This window comes from Prionailurus bengalensis, chromosome D2 (assembly GCF_016509475.1).
Source record: "Prionailurus bengalensis isolate Pbe53 chromosome D2, Fcat_Pben_1.1_paternal_pri, whole genome shotgun sequence".
NCBI lineage: Eukaryota > Metazoa > Chordata > Mammalia > Carnivora > Felidae > Prionailurus > Prionailurus bengalensis.
The window spans coordinates 60,758,016-60,777,963 of NC_057351.1; the positions used below are offsets into that span (position 1 = coordinate 60,758,016).

Genomic DNA, 19,948 nt, shown 5'->3' on the forward strand with positions numbered 1-19,948 from the left:
GAAATAGAGCTACATGAAACATTTCAGTTATTCATTTCCAAGGTGATGATCAGTGTGCTTTTAATAGAACAAAGAGATCATTTGTCATCAAAAATTACTAGTGATTTTGAGCACTTCCTTCACTTCTAAGCTGTTTACATGGCTCATCCCACAGCCTGGGAGCTCCTCAGAGACAAGGACTGGATCTTTTTTCTCTACGCTCAGCCTAGCACCCAATTTGATATTTAGTTCATGAAATTTTACTAAAGTGGAACTAAATGATCTTAATTCATTCTCGTAACCCTTTGGAGACTTGAACATTATTACTTTTTTCTTATTGATAAACACAAGACGCAAAAATTGAGTAATCTGCAGTCACACAACTAAATGGCAGAAGTAGGCCTGTAATCCAGGGCTCCTGATTCTAACCTATGGATTTACTGAGATTGTCTTCCATCCCCTCCAGAGAGGTGCACCTGGGCCTTGTCTTCCTCAGGTTATCAACTGAGTAGTTTAAATGGATTTAAAGTTAGCTAAGGTGAACCTCCGCTAGGCGCATGCGTTGCTTCCTTTTCCCACGGGGTAAGAGACACCACCTCGCTTCCTTCCGCTTTGCGTTTCTTTTGGCCCCTGCGACTCTCCGTCGCTCGGGAGGAGGCGTTCACTAGATGAAGTGATGGCGACTGGGACGCCAGATTCTCAAGCGCGATTCGGTCAGTCTGTGAAGGGGCTCCTCACAGAGAAGGTGAACACCTGTGGTACGGACGTCATCGCGCTCACTAAGCAGGTGTTGAAGGGCTCCCGGAGCTCCGAGGTGAGCTGAGAGTGGACTTTGCGGCCCGCTACCCCGGGGGCCCCGAGTCTTCCATAGCTGTGGGAAGGGGGGGGGGGGAGATCGCGTTTCCTCCTGGGAATTGTAGGCTGTGAACTGCTCTGCCGAGGAGTAGAGCTCGTTCGCGAAGGGCGCGTGTTGCATTCTGGGGTGTGTAGTCTCAGTGGGATTAGCGTCGTAGGGAGGGAAAGAAATGGGCCGGTGGGAATCCGCTGTAAAGTGGAGATTGCCACAGGGCAGCGGAAAAGGTAGTGGTCCCAGCCAGTTCCTAATTTGTTTCATGGGGTTGTTTCTAGGGAAGGAAGATCTTTCTCTTTCTGCCTCCCAAATTCAGCATGGTTTTGCCCTCAACATCTCACATTCTTTCCACACTTTTGTGGATCGTCTATGGATTTGTTCTTTTCTGATTTGTCTTTCTGGCCACATTCTTGGTTTTCTGTCTCTTAGATTAGCTTTCTCCTTTCCCCCGATTTCCCCTTCATCCTGTAGCTGTTTCCATGAATGGAGTCATATGATGACTTTTCACACCAGAAAGTTTTATGTATGTTCACTTTGTATCCAAAAAAAAAAAAAAAAAAAAAGACCTATTTGTTGTACTCTTAGATACTCACCCATGAGAAATGAAAATATATGTCCACACAAAGACTTGTACATGTGCATAGTACCATTATCCGTGATAGCTCCAAACTGGAAACAACCCAAATGTCCATTGATAAGTGAATGGACAAACAAAATGGTTCTGATGGCTCAGCCATTCCACTCCTAGGTTTTTATCCAAGAGAAATGATTACATGTTTCTCATTTTGTTACGCATATAATGTCTTATCTAAGTTCCTGTTTTGGTTTCTTTAAACTGGAACAACATCTTGAATACACCTGTGAAACAATCTGAGTACAAAGTCTTTAGATATTTGTGAATTTCTTCTATAGACCTTTACCATTGTCTTGCTCATAATTAACTCAATAGCAGTGTCTTAACTGCTCATCTTCAAGTATTGCTTATTTTCAACTTAGTTTTCATAATAATAGTAACTCTGTCTCTTTTAAGTCCTATTTCATCAGTTTCTATATTGTTTTATTAAGTTATGTAATTGTAGTAACAAGCATAATATGGCCAGAAGCTTTTGGACTTGCATATGAATATTCATAGCAGCTTTATTCGTATTAGTTTAGGGTCCAGTAGAATTGTCTTTACAGAATTACCTTTCATTTTATGTCCTTAGCTTTGATTGATAGAGACTACAAGAAACAACTGTATGAAGAAGCATTTACTAGAATACTATTATTGAAGTCACTGATTTGGTGATCCCGAGTATGTTTTGTGTGAGGTCACACATTATATACTCATTTTAGGATTCAGTATCAGAGAAAAGTCTATCTCTTTTTGAAGAATTGTTATGTTGTCTTTTATCAAATGAGAATTATGGACTTGGGGTGTTTCACTTTTTGCCTTGGTTGCACAGAAGTTCTTACATCAGTTTTAGTGGGAGACACATTTACTTCCTTCTCCTTTTAATGACTTTTACATTCTGTTGTTGTTTTTTTTTTTTTTTAAAGTGTGTGGGTGTGTATACACACACACACACACACACACACACAATTAGGTATAAATTGCCTTGAATCCTTCTGGAGGAGAAACAAGGTATAAATATATAAGTTTAAAAAATAGTGTTGAGGGGCGCCTGGGTGGCGCAGTCGGTTAAGCGTCCGACTTCAGCCAGGTCACGATCTCGCGGTCCGTGGGTTCGAGCCCCGCGTCAGGCTCTGGGCTGATGGCTCAGAGCCTGGAGCCTGTTTCCGATTCTGTGTCTCCCTCTCTCTCTCTGCCCCTCCCCCGTTCATGCTCTGTCTCTCTCTGTCTCAAAAATAAATAAACGTTGAAAAAAAAATTAAAAAAAATAGCGTTCATAGTTTTTTTTTTTAATGTTTATTTTTGAGAGAGAGTGAGTGGGGGAGGGGCAGAGAGAGGGAGACACAGAATCTGAAGCAGGCTCCAGGCTTGAGCTGTCAGCACAGAGCCTTACGCGGGACTCGAACCCACCAACTGTGACATCATGACCTGAGCTGAAGTTGGACGCTTAACTGACTGAGCCACCCAGGCGTCCCAATAGTGTTCATAGCTAGCCGCCAGTATGTATTTGATGGCTTGAGCAAATGGCCAAGAAAGAATTCTTGAGATGTCTTTGGTGCAAAAAAAAGTGATTTTATTAAAGCACGGGGTTAAAGCACAGGGACAGGATGCGTGGGCAGAAAGAGCTGCACTGGGGTTGTGAGGAGATGACTGATAATATACTTTTAAGTTAGTGGGGGTTGGGGATAGCATAAGTCTCTAAGGAATTTGAAAGCAAGGCTTTCAGGACCTTGAGGGGACAGCTGCTGTTAAGATAAGGTTACTTTTAGTCTTTAATAAAACAAAAACATTAAGCAAGTAAGGTAACCATGAGTTCTTTGAGCAAGGTCATCCTCTGCATGTTTCAGGTGTCTTATCAGTGGGCTGCAAGCCAAAAGGAGATTTAATTTATGTTACTTTTCTCTTGGCTTGCCAACCACCAGTATGTATTGAACATCCATATTCATCATAATAAACTTAACCATGTGCTGGACATTGCTGTGTTTTATGTAGCTTAATTCATTAAATCTTTATTTACATAGAGGAGGTACTTTTCTTACATAGAGGATACAAAGAGGAATTTAATTTGACAAAGGTTACAGAGTAGCTAGGAAGGGGCAGAACTAGGCTGAAACCTAGGCAGACTGGTTCTAGGCCCGCAATCTTGGGCACCACTTCTCATGTGGTAGGAGGTGGTTAAGTGGCCAAAAAGCCATGGTGTCACCATTGACTACCCTAATGTCACTTGCTCCTTTCTGTTCCTCCTTGTGTGTTTTTCACATGAGATTCTTCCATAGTAGATTTAGAATGGGTGCTTAGTAAGTGGTGTGGATTGAATTAAACTGAAATCAGACCCTCTTTCTGTGAGAATTGACTCATCATCTGTCAATTCTCTGACTTTTGCCTTTTATTGGATCTCTTACATGGTACTTATCACATACCATATTGACTTTTCATATGGTTACTTACGTATTTTTGCCATTTCCTTTACTAGACTATAGATAATTTGGAGTATCTTATTGATTTTCTTTTTTTGTCTTTGGTTTTTTTTTTTTTTGTAGTATATATCAGTACTGTACTTCATTCCTTTTTAAGACTGAATAATATTGCATTGTATGTATATACCACATTTTGTTTATCCATTCATTTGGTGATAGAGATTTGTGTTATGTCTACCTTTTGACTTTGTGACTATGCTTCAGTAGACATGTGCATATAAATATCTATTTGAGACCTTGCTTCCAATTATTCAGGGTATTTACCTAGAATTATAATTGCTGGATCATATTCACATGGTAATTTTATGTTTAACTTTTTGAGGAACCACCATGCTGTTTAGCACAGTGTACCATTTTTATCTATCTATCTATCTGTTTATTTTAGAGAAAGAGAGATAGCACGAGCAGGGGAGAGGGGCAGAGGGAGAGAGAGAGAGAGAGAGAGAGAGAGAAAGAGAGAGAGAGAATCTTAAGCAGGCTCCATGCTCAGTGTGGAGCTTGACGTGGGGCTCCATCCCATCACCCTGGGACCGAGAATTAGAGGCTCAACTGACTGAGCCACTCAGGCACCCCTCATTTTTTATCATAGCCATCCTGATGGGTATAAAGTGGTATTGATTTGCATTTCGCCAGACTAGTGATGTTGAGCACAGTTCTTGTTTTTATTGGCCATTTGTATGTCTTCTTTGGAGAAATGTCTATGAAGGTCCATTGTCCATTTCAACACTGGATTTTTTATTTGAGTTGTAGGAGTTCTTCATGTATTCTGAATGTTAATCCCTTATCAGATATTATTTGCATATGTTTTCTCCCATTCTGTGAGTTTCCTTTTCATTTTCTTGATAGTGTCTTGAGCTCAGTGAACTGAATCTCCTAGAGAAACAATGTCTTAAGTGTTTACAGTTTATTTTCACAGAACAACCTCTGCTTCTGATTTTTTGGGGTCTAGTGGCAATTGTCTTCTCCAGGAGGGTACTCCTTTCTGTTCCTTAGACTTTCTTCTCCATCTCTTTGATTTCATATCGATGTAGCCCAAATTGTTTCAGAACCACAGGGCACCTCCTTGGGGTCAGTCCTGAGGGAAAGGAAGCTCTTAGTCTCATTGTAGACAGCCTGATTGTCAGTTTCAATACTTCTTGGCCCTTAGGGCATTGCTTCTCTTTACAACAATCTCCATGTGGCTATTTTGTTTGATTCGCTGACAATTTCCACGTGTAAAGCTCTCCTTCCACAGCATTCATGTAATAAATATTTATTGTCTGCTATGTGCCAGGAACTATTCTAGGCATAAGGGAGAGAGTGGTACACAAAACGAGCAGACCCTGTACTTAGTAAGCTTACATTTTATTTTTTTTTAATTTTTTTTAATTTAAAAAAAAATTTTTTTTTTCAATGTTTATTTATTTTTGGGACAGAGAGAGACAGAGCATGAATGGGGGAGGGGCAGAGAGAGAGGGAGACACAGAATCGGAAACAGGCTCCAGGCTCTGAGCCATCAGCCCAGAGCCTGACGCGGGGCTCGAACTCGCCGACCACGAGATCGTGACCTGGCTGAAGCCGGACGCTTAACCAACTGCGCCACCCAGGCGCCCCAGTAAGCTTACATTTTAGTGAAGAGACAGATAAACAAATGAACCAAAAACTCAGGTGGTGATAAATATTACGAAGAAAAACTAAGCTGGGAGTAGAGGGTGATGAAAGGGTTTTCCTTAAATAGGGTGATCAGGGAAGGGCTCTCTGAGGAGGGGACATTTGAGCAGACACTTGAGTGAAGTCAGGGAGCAAGCCACGTGGACGGCTGGAGGCAGAGCGTTCCAAGTAGAATAAGTAGCAAATGCAAAGGCCTTGAGATGGGAATGTGTGCAGGGTGTGCAAGGAGGCCAGTGTGGCCGGAGCACCAAGTGGGGAAGAACGTGCCAGCCTGTGCCCTCAGCACAATGAATGCATATGACTCTTACGCTCCTTCTGTGTGTGCCTGCATGTGTCCTCCAGTCCAGTTGTGTGCTGAGTAAAGGGTCCGGTGTATTTATCCTAAACCTGTGTAAGGTGTATGCCTACTATTGTAACCACATTATTTAATGCAATAATATGGAAAATGATTAACTAGAATGAAAAAAAAAAGAGGGATGGTATTGCTATGAAAACTAAGCTGAAAAATCTTGTTGAAGACGAGGAGCTGACAAATAACTCAGTAACAATACTTGCTGAAGGTGAATAGCTAAGATTGCTGTTGAGTTACTTATGAACAAAACAATGGTAACAGCCTAGGGGGAAATACTCAAGACGTTGTTCCACTTTAAAGAAGCCCAAACCGGACATCTTCGATGGTGGGTTATGATGTGTTATGTGCGTGGTTGGTTTATGCAAGAAAATGATGCAGAATGCCCATGGATGCATCTGTCATCAGAGAAGGGGCCTTGGCCTTGCATTGCAACAGCTCCTGCATTCCACGAATCGTGAGTCTCCTCGAGTCTTTCTTCTAAATGATCGCTCCTCCCACCCCCTTTAATGGCCACTTCCGTGGCTCAGGCTGCTTTCCTTGCTTGCCTAGACTATGGCAGCGCTCTTCCAACCAGTCTCTCTGCCTTCAGTCCCCACTCCACTCCATCCTGGTAGCAACATTTCAAACACAGTAAATCCGATCAGCTTAGAAGTCACTTCTTTTAGGAAGTCCTCCCTGAACTTCTGCCCCTGTAATGGGTCAGACACCACCCCCCCCCCCCATGCTCTCAGGTCATCTGGTGTTTCCCCATAAGCAGTTACCACAAGGTATTATAGTGCCTGTGTCTTCTTTGTAACACCACATTGTGAGCCCTGTGAGGACAGGGGCTATGTCTCTCCCTGGTGGATCTGAGCACTTTAATAAACATGCGGTGACTGACTGAGTGAATGAATGAGGAAGATTCTGTTCGAACCTTGTCTTTCTGCCATCAGTTTGTCAGTCACTGTCTCCCATCTGTAGGACTTTGGAATTTGCCACTTAAAAGTGGTCATAGGGAGGGAACAGGCACTCTGATACATTGTGGATGGGGATGCAAAATGGTATAACCCTAATGGAGGGGAATTTGGCAGTATGTAGCAAAACTAAAACCCTCTGATCCAGCAATCACAGTCATGATTCTGTGAGTCTATCCCAAAGATACTATAGCAAAAAGACACCAAGGTATATAAGATATTTTTTGTAACGCTGCTTATAATAGCAAAGACTGGAAATAGCTCCAAAGTCTACCCCAGACGACTAGTTGAATAATCTTACAGTGACATTTCTGTATTTCTTTCTTTATTTACTCACTCACTCACTCACTCACTGACATTTTAGGGAGAGAGCACATGAGCAGGGGAGAGGGGCAGGGGGGAAGAGGGAGAGAATCTCAAACAGGCTCCACGCCCAGTGCAGAGACTGACACTGGACTTGGTCCCATGATGCTGGGATCATGACCTGAGCTGAGATCAAGAGTTAGATGCTCAACTGACTGAGCCACCCAGGCTCCCGGCTTACAGGGACATCTGTGGAGTGGAGTACTCTGCAGCCGTAGAAGAACAATGCGCAGATGCGGTATATGTTGCTGCAGATCTGTCTCAACATACATTTTCAAGTGAAAATAGCAGGGCAGAGAAGAGTGCATGTAGAAGGTTACATTCTCAGTAAGGAGAGGAGATTATATACATATGTCCACTTTTACTTATTTTTTATTTTTTATTTTTAAATTTTTTTTAATGTTTATTTATTACTGAGAGACAGAGAGAGACACAGAACATGAGCAGGGGAGGGGCAGAGAGAGGGAGACACAGAATCTGAAGCACGCTCCAGGCTCTGAGCTGTCAGCACAGAGCCCGACGCGGGGCTCGAACTCACCAACTGTGAGATCATGACCTGAGCCTGAAGTTGGTTGCCTAACCAACTGAGCCACCCAGGCGCCCCACATATGTCCACTTTTAAAAAGAAACAATGGGAAGATAAACCCAAAACTAAAACACACACACACACACACACACACACACACACACACATTTTTAAAAAATTGAGTAGGCTCCTTGCCCAGCATGGAACTTGAACTCACAACCCTGAGATCAAGAGTCACATGTTCCACCAACTGAGCCAGCCAGGTGTCCCTAAAAAAAATATATATATATATTGATGCATAGGGGAGAGAGAATGGAGAGGGGAAGGGACAGGGATGGAAGGTCTTATTTTACTGCTTTGACTTTAGAAGCACATAAAGGTTTATTAATTTTAAAACAAAAATGGAGATAAATAACAGTTGCTGTGGGGGAAATTATCTGGGAGCTGTAGCAGGGCTGCTGCTCCTGATGAATTTGAGGTCATTGGTCCACTTTTCATCAGAATCTCTCTGACCCAAGGGAACAGGGACAGTGGGTAGGACACATAGTAGTAGCTCTTCTTACGTGGTTGGACTTAATGTCTTCCAGGAACAGGGTGCGACAATAGGCCAGAAACTTATGTCGATCTCCTCTTGGCTCTCAGTGTCCACTGAGTCACCATTTTGGCCACAGGCCACCCACCCAAATCAGAGCTCAGCTTTTGTGCTGTCAGGGTCCAGCTATCAGCTATGGGAACTCATCAAAATCTGCATCCACATTTTCCTTCCTTCCTTCCTTCCTTCCTTCCTTCCTTCCTTCCTTCCTTCCTTTCTTCCCTTCCCTTCCCTTCCCTTCCCTTCCCTTCCCTTCCCTTCCCTTCCCTTCTTCCCTTCCCTTCCCCTTCCCCTTCCTTCCTTCCCCTACCCTTCTTCTCCCTCCCTCCCTCCTTTCCTTCCTTCCTTCCTTCCTTCCTTCCCTTCTTCCCTTCCCTTCCCCCTTCCTTCCCCTTCCCCTCTTCCTTCCTTCCTTCCTTCCTTCCTTCCTTCCTTCCTTCCTCCCTTCCCTTCCCTTCCCTTCCCTTCCCCCCTTCCCTTCCCCTTCCCCTTCCTTCCTTCCTTCCTTCCCCTACCCTTCTTCTCCCTCCTTCCCTCCCTCCCTCCCTCCTTTCCTTCCTTCCTTCCTTCCTTCCTTCCTTCCTTCCTTCCTTCCTTCCGCTTTCTCTCTCTCCCTTTTAATTGAAATATAGTTGACATACAATGTTACATTAGTTTCAAGTTTACAACACAGTGATTTGCAACTATGCCTATAGTTGTGCCCACAGTAAGTGTAGTTACATTTTCTCCTTGTCTCTGCCTGGCCTGTCAGCCATCCTTCGTGTGATGCTTTCCCGTTTCAGCCCTGAGCTTCTTGTAAGGCCTTTTTTTTGTTCTGTGTCTCTCATTCCATTTCTAAACAGCTGTATTCTTATTATCCTTTTTAGCTCTACCCTAGTTGCTGCCCCCTCACTCCACCCCACATCTCAGATTTGTCCCTAAGAAACCAAAAGGTTAAGTTCTCACTGGGCCCGTGGAGCCAAAGTTTTCTTTGCAGATTTCTTTCAGCCCTTGGCTAAGAAGGTACGTGAGGAGCTCTGCAGTTCTGGAGCTCTTGATCTCAGAAGTGGAAAAGAGGTGGAGCCCATGCCACAATGGCCAGAGTGACCATGAGGTTGGATTTTCAGCGTGAACAAATGGAAAATTATCCTCTGTTACATTTGGAGTTTTTGTAATTGTGGGGGGCGGGGAGGGGAGGAGAGAGGGCGGTGGTGTAACAGCTGCAGAGAGAAGATGACAGGAAGTTCGGAGATGTTGATTACCACTTTATTTTTGTCTTCCAGCTGCTAGGTCAGGCAGCTCGAAACATGGTACTACAGGAAGATGCCATCTTGCACTCAGAAGATGTAAGAAACACTTCCTTTTATGATTTGGGTTTTATATACATAATTTGTGTGGCTACAGGAAATGGAATGTATATATTCTCTTTTTGTGTGTGTTGTTGTTTTTTAATGCAGAGCTTAAGGAAAATGGCAATAATAACAACACATCTCCAATACCAGTGAGTATGCCCTCTCCAGTGACTACTTGCTACAAAATCATTATCCTCAGGCTGCCCCCTGTGGCCTTTGTTCTTCAGCACATTTTCCTGTGAAGGCAGGATAAAAGTGGGCTTAGTCAAGGATGAGCTCCTTCTGGAAAAGATGGCTGAGACTGCAGAAGAGGTTGGGTTGTGGGGTGAGATCCAGAACAGGAACTACCTCTGGTGAGCCTCTCTGTATCTCTTTGAGGGCTCCTCAGAGGGAGAGACTGTAAGCCCCCTGAGGGCAGGGCCCACACCAGGACCACGTTAGCACGGTGCCTGGCACCCAATAGGCACCGAGTCGGTATTTGTTGACTACCTGTGCCCAAGGTCTCTCCTGGGGAGTCTGCTCTTGCACTAGGGGATCAAGTGTAACTCTGACCTGTATCCCATAGTCTCACGTATGACCCAGCCCCGGCTACATATAAATGATCCCGGAGACTTTGAAATGTAGAGAACCCCTTCTCTGTTGTAATTTTGGATAAAATTATAGTTAGCTTTTCGTCATATTTAATTTTGCTTTATATTTTATATAGTTGATATTATACTTATGTACCTGCTGTACGGTTAAGAGTTTAACCCTTGATATTTAGACAGCTAAATGTTCATTCTTGGCGTGTGCGCATATCAGGTGCGTGACCACTAGGTTGCACATTGCGGACTGAACGTGAGCCATGCATGTGCATGGTTTTTGCACCACCTCCCTTGATCTGATAGGGTATCGTTACCTGTTTAGGTTTAGAATCTTTCTTTTTAGCAACCCTGCACTCAGATGTTGAACAGAGCTTCAAGAACACAGTCTTAGGCTAGAATGAACAGAAATCCAGAATGTGACAGAAGCTGGAGATTTATTCTGCCTGTGTATATCTAGCCAGAAGTTGCACTAGTCTTCTGAGATTTTTTATGTTTATTTTCCTCTTTCCTTTTCTGATTTAGGCAAGAAGCTATTCAGAAGAAGTAAGTAACCCCAAAGGTAGGGGACTTGGGAGCAGGGAGCAGCAACTAAAGCAGGCTGCAGGGAATTCTACTTGCGGGCTGAGGATCAGTGTGAAACTGTGGTTGACATATGCCCTTAAATTGACATACGCTCTGGGATAGCTTATTCGGGGTATAAAGAAGACAGTACAGTTGACCTTTGAACAATATAGGTTTGAATTACACAGTTCCACTTACGCACAGATTTTTTTTTATAAATACAATATAGTATTGTAAATGTATTTTCTCTTATGATTTTCTTTTTTTTTTTAATATTATTTTTATTTTGTGTGTGAGAGAGAGAGCAAGTGTGCCAGCGGGGGGAGGAGCAGAGGGAGAGGGAGGGAGAGAATCTTAAGCAGGCTCTCCATGAACACAGAGCCTGACTCAGGGCTCGATCTCTGTCATGAGATCATGACCTGAGCTGAAACCAAGAGTCAGATGCTTAACCGACTGAGCCACCCAGGTGCCCTGTCTTCCTTATGATTTCCTTCCATTCTTCCTTCCTTCCTTCCTTCCTTCCTTCCTTCCTTCCTTCCTTCCTTCTTCTTCTTCTTCTTCTTCTTTTCTTTCTTTCTTTCTTTCTTTCTTTCTTTCTTTCTTTCTTTCTTTCTTTCCCTCTTTTCTTTCTCTTTCTTATTCTTCCTTCCTCTTCCTTCCGTCCTTTCTTCCTTCCTTCCTTCCTTCCTTCCTTCCTTCCTTCCTTCCTTCCTTTCATTCATTCATTCATTTTTGAGGGAGAGGCAGAGAGAGAGAAAAGAGAGAATCCCAAGCAGGCTCTGCACTGTGAGCTCAGAACTCACGAGATGTGAGATCATGACCTGAGCTGAAATCAAGAGTTGGATGCTTAACTAACTGAGCCACCTACACATCCCCTTATGATTGTCTTAGTAACATTTTTTCTCTACCTTACTTTATTATAACAGTGTAGTATATAATACATATACAACATATGTGTTAATTGACTATTTCTGTTACCAGTACGGCTTCTGGTCCACAATAGGCTATTAGTAGTTAAGTTTTGGGGGAGTCGGGTTATATACTGATTTTGACTGTGCAGGATATCAGCGCCTATATATCCCCTATGTTGTTCAAGGGTCGACTGTATATTTCAAAGGTATACAGTAGGTCAATTCACTGCTAGTAAAGGCTTTCTAAAAATTACAATGTGTAGAAGCCACCCTTAATGAATAGAAAACCTTCTACATTGATAATATTCATTAAGTAAATTAAATGTGCTGAAGTCAGTAAACAGTCTTGTTTTTTTGAGTGGATTAAATCTGTCCCTTATTGGTTATCTCTAACTGGTTTTACAAACCCTTTTTTTTTTTCTTTTCTTTTCTTTCTTTCTTTCTTTTTTTTTTTTTTAATTTTTTTTTTTTTAAACATTTATTTATTTTTGAGACAGAGAGAGACAGAGCATGAACGGGTGAGGGTCAGAGAGAGAGGGAGACACAGAATCTGAAACAGGCTCCAGGCTCCGAGCTGTCAGCACAGAGCGCGACGCGGGGCTCGAACTCACGGACCGCGAGATCATGACCTGAGCCGAAGTCGGCCGCTTAACCGACTGGGCCACCCAGGCGCCCCTTTTTTTTTTTACAAACCTTTTTTTCATAGTTTAAACTTCTGGGACCCTGGAGGACAAATATAAATTTTGATTTAGCTTCGGGAGTACTTCTGTGTTAAAGTACAAACTGAACAAAGAGAGGTCTTTATTGCTCATTCCAGATAAACCTTTTTCTCTTTTCTAATTTCTAGTGTTGAGCAGTCTTCTGATCTACAGGACCAGCTGAATCATCTGCTGAAATAGTGCAGCTTGTAAGAGGGCAAAAGCACTTCTGTGCCGACACTGAGAAGGAAATCTTTTACTTAACCACTGTGCTATGGGTTTGACTTTCCATTTTCTTCTCCAAAAGTTAAGTTAGAACAGATTTGTGATGGTGTATAATTCCTCCTGAAAGAAGCTAGGTGGTTGAATTTTGGAAGTACTTCTTGAAGCAGAGTAACCCATGGTCTTACTGAATTTTTTAATTGCTCTGTTTAGTTTGATGTTAAAGTAAAATTAAAAGAGGTCTTAGTTTTTCCCCTAGAACTTTCATATGTCAAAAGCCACATCAACTAAATATGATCCTTAAGCAAATACTGAATAATGTTTTAAATTCAGAATTAGGGATTCTATTGTGAAAACATAGGACTAATTAATATTCTTTTTTAAAGACTTTTTTCTTTTAATCATACATTCAGAAATGGTAATAGGTAATACCTGTTCCTTCCCTTCCCTTCCCTCCCCTCCCCTCCCCTCCCCTCCCCTCCCCTCCCCTCCCCTCCCCTCCCCCTCCCCTCCCCTCCCCTCCCCTCCCCTCCCCTCCCCTCTCAGAGGAAATACTTATTTTATTCATTGTAGCAAATTCCTGAATGAAAGGTAGGCAAATGGTATCATATCTGGCCAGCTGCAGTCTCCTCCCTTGACTTGTATTCCTAGAGTTTCTTTGTTATTACTTTTGATTAATTGGCGTTGGGTTCATTTAAAAATTTTGCTAGTCATCAGCAAATTCACTTGTAGAACATTACTGCCAAATGCAAAAGCAGTTGGATTACTGGGAATGATTGCAGCATAGGGTCCTGCCATGGTGAAAACCTTATGTTTTCAGATACTTACCCATGTTTATTTAACTCATCTTACTAAAAGGCATTGCCTTTGAATGTCTTTGCTTTGTTTGAATTTTAAATGGGACTCTATCATGTTCTAGTTAGTTCTTCACTAAGGAATTGGGAGAAAGCTGACAGGAAACTGGTGTCTTCACTGAAAGAAAAAAAAAGCAAATAAGAGTCCAATTTAATTCATATTGTATATCGAGCCAGCTAATCATATTAGATTGTATTTATTCCTCATTTTACCTATACACATTAATTTAAAGTAAAAGAAAGGAATGAAGGAATTCAGTTATGCTATTCATTCTGTAAACACTCATTACAATTATTAAATGTAAATGGGCTCAGTTCACCTTCAAAAAGAAGGGTCACAAATTTCCAGCAAATGTCATGTTAAGAGTAAAACATTTGAGGGGTGCCTGGGTGGCTCAGTTGGTTGAGCATCTGACTCTTGATTTTGGCTCAGGTTTAATCTCATGGTTCATGGAATAGAGCCAACACTGTGAGCCTGCTTGGAATTATCTGTCTCCCTCTCTCTCTGTCCCTGCCCTGTTCCCTCTCTCTTCCTCAAAAATAAATACATTTAAAAAAAAGAGTAAGACATTTGAAGCATTATTGGAGGATGTTACCAACACTGTTTCTATTCAACATTTTGCTGGAGGCCGTATCTAGTGCAGAAATTAAAAATAAATATGGGGCACCTCGGTGACTCAGTTGGTTAAGCGTCAGACTTCGGCTCAGGCCATGATCTTGCGGTGAGTTTGAGCCCCGTGTCGGGCTCTGTGCTGACAGCTCAGAGCCTGGAGCCTGCTTTGGATTCTGTGTCTTCCTTTCTCTGCCCCTCGCCTGCTCACACACTGTCTCTCTCTGTCTCAAAAATAAACATTAAAAATTTATTTTATTTTATTTTAATGAATTAATTAATTTTTCAATATATGAAATTTATTGTCAAATTGGTTTCCATACAACACCCAGTGCTCATCCCAAATGAGCCATCACCCTCAATACCCATCACCCACCCTCCCCTCCCTCCCACCTCCCATCAACCCTCAGTTTGTTCTCAGTTTTTAAGAGTCTCTTATGCTTTGGCTCTCTCCCACTCTAACCCCTTTTTTTTTTCCTTCCCCTCCCCCATGGGTTTCTGTTAAGTTTCTCAGGATCCACATAAGAGTGAAACCATATGGTATCTGTCTTTCTCTGTATGGCTCATTTCACTTAGCATCACACTCTCCAGTTCCATCCACGTTGCTACAAAGGGCCAGATTTCATTCTTTCTCATTGCCACGTAGTACTCCATTGTGTATATAAACCACAATTTCTTTATCCATTCGTCGGTTGATGGACATTTAGGCTCTTTCCATAATTTAGCTATTGTTGAGAGTGCTGCTATAAACATTGGGGTACAAGTGCCCCTATGCATCAGTACTCCTGTATCCCTTGGGTAAATTCCTATATTTTTTTTATTTTTTAAGGTTTATTCATTTTTCAGAGACAGAGAGACAGAACGTGAGTGGGGGGAGGGACAGAGAGAGAGACACAGAATCCGAAACAGGCTCCAGGCGCTGAGCTGTCAGCAGAGTCTGACCTGGCGCCCGAACTCATGGATGGCGAGATCATGACCTGAGCTGAAGTCAGATGCTTGACCGACTAAGCCACCCAGGTGCCCCCCACCCCCTGCCAAAAATTTTTTAAATCTCGGGTATAGAGAATATGTTGGAGGATAATATTTTTTAAATAGTGAAAACTCAAATTCTATGCAAGAAAATTTATGTGATAATACCTAAGCTATGCTGTAAAGTAAGAAAATCATGCTTTATAGCTCTATTTTAGGGATAAGGGTGGAAATGTTGTTTTTTTTTTTTTAAGAGGTTTGTGGTTAGAACTTAGAGAGGAAATCAAAATAGAATAAGAAAACCAAGCATGCATGATAAAAAATTTGAAAAATGTATGTCATTAATTGATGCTTATAGATTAAATTGGTAAAGTATCGGGGCACCTGGCTGGCTCAGTGACTGGAGCATGCGACTCTTGATCTCGGGGTTGTAAGGTTGAGCCTTACATTGGGTGTGGAGACTACTTAAAAATAAAATCTTAAAAAAAATTAAATTGGGAAAGTATCAGCTCAATCATAAAAGTACAAATTAGTAAATTTATTATTGGATGGGAGGTACATAGAATACATCAATTAGATTGTAAACGCGTGATTTATCAGCTTGATGCTAAAAATTTGATTACTAGTATCAAAATGTCTGGTTCCTTATAAAGCTGTAATATTACAAAACTGACATTTAAAAGAGAATATGTCCGGGGGCACCTGGCTGGGTCAGTTGGCAGAGCGTGTGACTCTTGATCTTGGGGTTGTGAGTCTGAGTCCCACACTGGGACCAGAGCTTACTTAAAAAATTTTTAAAAAGAAAAAAGTCATTTGCTAGTGATAGCTTTCCTGAGACTTTTCCAAACTATCAAAGAACTTCCATATACTGCCAAAGTATAGAAAATGATAGTAAGATACTCAGTTCATTTGCTGAAGTAAATATGACTTTCGTTTTTATGTTAATTTATTTTTAAAGGTTTTATTTTTAAGTAGTCTCTACACCCAGCGTAAGATTCCAACCTACAATCCTGAGATCAAGAGTCACATGCTCTATCAACTGAGGCAGCCAGCTGCCACTATGACTTTCAATTTTAAAAATTTAAGTAAAATAGGGGCGCCTGGGTGGCTCAGTCGGTTGAGCGTCCGACTTCGGCTCAGGTCATGATCTCATAGTCTGTGAGTTCGAGCCCTGCGTCTGGCTCTGTGCTGACAGCTCAGAGCCTGAAGCCTGCTTCGGATTCTGTGTCTCCCTCTCTCTCTGCCCCTAACCCACTTGCATTCTCAAAAATAAATAAACATTAAGAAATTTAAAAAAAAAAGTAAAATAAGAAAATTTGGGAGATTCTTATTTATGAACATCAATGCAAAAATCCTAATAATATCTCAGAAAAATTGAACAGAGAAATATTTTTGAAGAATTGCTAAGATAATTCCAGAGTTATGAAGTCGATGTAACAGCTGCAAAACACATTACATTAATAAGAAACATTAAATCGTATATCACTGTAATATACACCAAAAAGGCATTGGAAAAAATTAACTTCTATTTCTAATTAAAACTATATAAAATTTTTTTTCTCTCCCAAGAGTTCTTTCTAATGAACCAACATGTATTATTTGGTGAAGAAGAATCACAGAACCCCAGAATCTTAGAGCTGTACAGGTCCTCAAAAGTGATTGAACTCAGCCCCAGGTTTTACAAATGAAAAACATGACCGGGGACAGGAAATGATTCACCCAAAGTCACCGAGTTTGGTGATAGGCCTTTTGAGTACTAGTCTAGCTCTATCATCTGCTACTTTCCTTATAAATAGAAACAAGGGTGCTACTTGTCATTTCTAGTATTTAACATAATACAAAGGAAAGCATGTTGGAAGTACTTTACCATTTACCCCTGCAGTTGCATTTCTAGCAAGTAAACATCCAATTTTGGGGAAGCCTTTACTGAGGGATGCTGGCCATTTTGAAAATCTGCCTCTCTGGACCATTCTGTAATTGTCAGACGAGTAACTTCCAAGGTGGGGTATGTGGAGGTATGTGCAAGGCCGTCCTTGGAGGCAAGGGAAGAAAATACAAAAATGTCTATGTATGTTTACTTTTTATCTTAAGAAACTTAGCTTTTGCTAATATTTAAAATATGGCTTGAGGGGCGCCTGGGTGGCTCAGTCGGTTAAACGGCCGACTTCGGCTCAGGTCATGATCTCACGGTCCGTGAGTTCGAGCCCCGCGTCGGGTTCTGTGCTGACCGCTCAGAGCCTGGAGCCTGTTTCAGATTCTGTGTCTCCCTCTCTCCGACCCTCCCCTGTTCATGCTGTCTCTCCCTGTCTCATAAATAAAAACGTTAAAAAAAAATGAAAAAAAAATACGGCTTCATATGAGAGGTCTGATTTCATCTCCATAACATACTGATCTACACTAGGCCTGTTACTTAGCAGGGGTGATATTAAAAAACAAGCAAACAAAAAAGAACTGTGGCTGATGCCCTGACTAATCAGAATGAACTATGGCTGCAAGCACTCTGGTCCCAAATCAGTGCTGCACCCTAGATACCTGAGGGAAAATTGGGAATAACCCAATTTCAGTTGATGGCGGTTTGCTTTCTTGTGATTTATCTGTGTGTGGTGAAGTGGATTTAAGGTTTATCAGATGATTCTTGTAAATAACCATAAGTTGAAGATAATACATTAAAGTACCGTGAGTGAACAAGTGGAAAATGGTAAAGCCCTTTCCTCAACTCCCATTAATCTGTTCCTTCAAGATAAAGAGGGCATTTTAACAATGAGTGAGAAAGCGACTGCTTTCCCTAAAGGGGCTCATTTTATGGAGGCCGTATATTGAAAACTAATATTTGAGTGTTTTTACCATTACATGAGTGCCAAGAAACTGACACCTATAGAAACACTCATTTTTACACACTTAATAGTTGGAAATATTCTAAGCTATAAAAATATTCCAACGAGGATCGTTTTCACGGGTTTAATTTGTTAAAAATGTCAAAATACAACACTTTCCTATTAATATTTAACAACAACTAATTGACATCAGGGAGACTGTTATTAGCAGATGAGATTGAAAAATGAGTATAACATGGTAAATGTTCAATTTAGATCTCCGTATCTCCTTACTATCCTAATGAATAGAAATGCTTGTTACAACCACAAAAGGAGGTGAGATAGACGAATACCTTGCGCAACATGATAGTTGGGGTGCCGAGACCTGCACAGTAGAAAATCTGCATGTAACTTTTGACTCCCCAAGAACTCAACTACTAATAGCCTACTATTGACCAGAAGCCTTATCAATAATGTAAACAATTACCACGTATTTTATATGTTATATGTATTATATACTGTATTTACAATGAAGTAAGCTAGAGAAAAAAGAAGATGTTATTAAGAAAGTTACAAGAGAGTGGTGCCTGGGTGGCTTAATCAGTTAAGTGTCTGACTTCAGCTCAAGTCATGATCTCATGGTTCTTTACTTTGAGCCCTGCATCGGGCTCCCTGCTGTCGGCACAGAGCCTGCTTCGGATCCTTTGTCCCACTCTCTCTCTGCCCCTCCACCTGCTCTCAAAAATAAACATTAAAAAAAAAATTGCAAGAGAGAAAATACGTTTACATACTGTACTTACCAAGAAAATCTACATAGAGGTGGACCACGCAGTTCAAACTCATTGTTGTTCTATATAGGGGAGGAAGAAAACACTTTCTTCAGGATGGAATAACAATACTGGGGAAACACAAGTGCATTGACTAAAAATGACTAGAGGTTAAAATGCACTTAGAAAAGCTGTTTTCCTAAATATAATACAAAACAGAACTGCTACGTACATGATGATTCCATGGCGTTCTGGAAAAGGAGGGAGAAAACAATTGTGGTTATTTAGGAGCTGGTGGGGAGGGGAGGGGATTTACTACAAAGGGGCACAAAGATATTTTGGGGGTGAGGGGTGCCTGGGTGTCTGTCTCGGTTAAGCATCTGACTCTTGTTTTCAGCTCAGGTCATGATCTCACAGTTCATGAGATCAAGCCCCTCGTCGGGCTCTGCGCTGAGAGCATGCAGCCTGCTTGGGATCCTCCCTCTTTGCCGCTCCTACACTTGCATATTCACACACTCTCTCTCTCTCTCTCTCAAAATAAATAAGTATTTTAAAAAAGTCTTTTGGGTGTGAGAGTCTTGATTTTCATGTGTATGTCAGAACTCACAGAACTGTATGCTAGAGAAAGTTGAATTTTACTGAATGTAAATTATATCTCAATAAACCTGACTTTCAAAATAGATTGAGAATAATCTGTCTAAAAAATGGGTAGAGTACCTGAACAGACGTTTCTCCAAAGAAAGCATACAGATGGCCAACAGACACATGAAAAGGTGCTCATCCTGACGCATCATTAGGGAAATGCAAATCAAAACCAAAATGAGGGGCACCTGGGTGGCTCAGTCAGTTAAGCATCTGACTTCGACTCAGGTCATGATCTCGTGGCTTGTGGGTTCAAGCCCCGCATCAGGCTCTGTGCTGACAGCTCAGAGCCTGGAACCTGCTTTGGATTCTGTGTCTCCCTCTCTCTGTCCCTCCCCTGCTCACACCATCTCTATCGCTCAAGAACAAATAAACATTAAAAAATATATACATAAAAAAGCCAACACAAGGAGACACTATCTCACACCAGTCAGAATGACTAATATCAAAAGAACAAGAAATGACAAGTGCTGGCAAGGATGTGGAGAGAAGGAAACCCTCATGCAATGTTGGTGGGAATGTCAATTGGTGCAGCCACTGTGGAAAATAGTATGGGAGTTCCTCAACAAATTAAAAATAGAAATACCATGTAATCTAGTAATGCCACTGCTGGGTATTTACCCAAAGGAAA

The 19,948-nt window shown here is 41.6% G+C and overlaps 1 protein-coding gene across 3 annotated transcripts; it reads left to right on the top strand.

The window, feature by feature from the left end:
• Positions 1–584: 584 nt before the first annotated feature.
• Positions 585–13,758, top strand: BORCS7 (BLOC-1 related complex subunit 7). 3 transcript variants are annotated; one of them, XM_043597403.1, is made up of 5 exons: positions 585–793; positions 9,618–9,680; positions 9,792–9,835; positions 10,793–10,813; positions 12,590–13,758. In XM_043597403.1, exons 1-5 carry the CDS (start codon positions 656–658, stop codon positions 12,639–12,641), a joined length of 318 nt encoding a protein of 105 aa, XP_043453338.1. In that variant the 5' UTR covers positions 585–655; the 3' UTR covers positions 12,642–13,758. The 3 variants fall into 3 exon arrangements, with proteins under 3 accessions (XP_043453338.1, XP_043453340.1, XP_043453339.1); XM_043597405.1 differs by having other exon boundaries at positions 626–793; positions 10,793–10,829; XM_043597404.1 differs by lacking the exon at positions 9,792–9,835 and having other exon boundaries at positions 626–793; positions 10,793–10,829.
• Positions 13,759–19,948: the final 6,190 nt, after the last annotated feature.

Excerpts from the sequence above, each read along its gene's own strand:
- BORCS7 (XM_043597403.1), top strand. The coding sequence starts at position 656 with ATGGCGACTGGGACGCCAGATTCTCAAGCGCGATTCGGTCAGTCTGTG. Across the intron at positions 794-9,617 it reads AGGGCTCCCGGAGCTCCGAG|CTGCTAGGTCAGGCAGCTCG; the intron begins GTGAGCTGAGAG and ends TTTGTCTTCCAG. Across the intron at positions 10,814-12,589 it reads CAAGAAGCTATTCAGAAGAA|TGTTGAGCAGTCTTCTGATC; the intron begins GTAAGTAACCCC and ends TCTAATTTCTAG.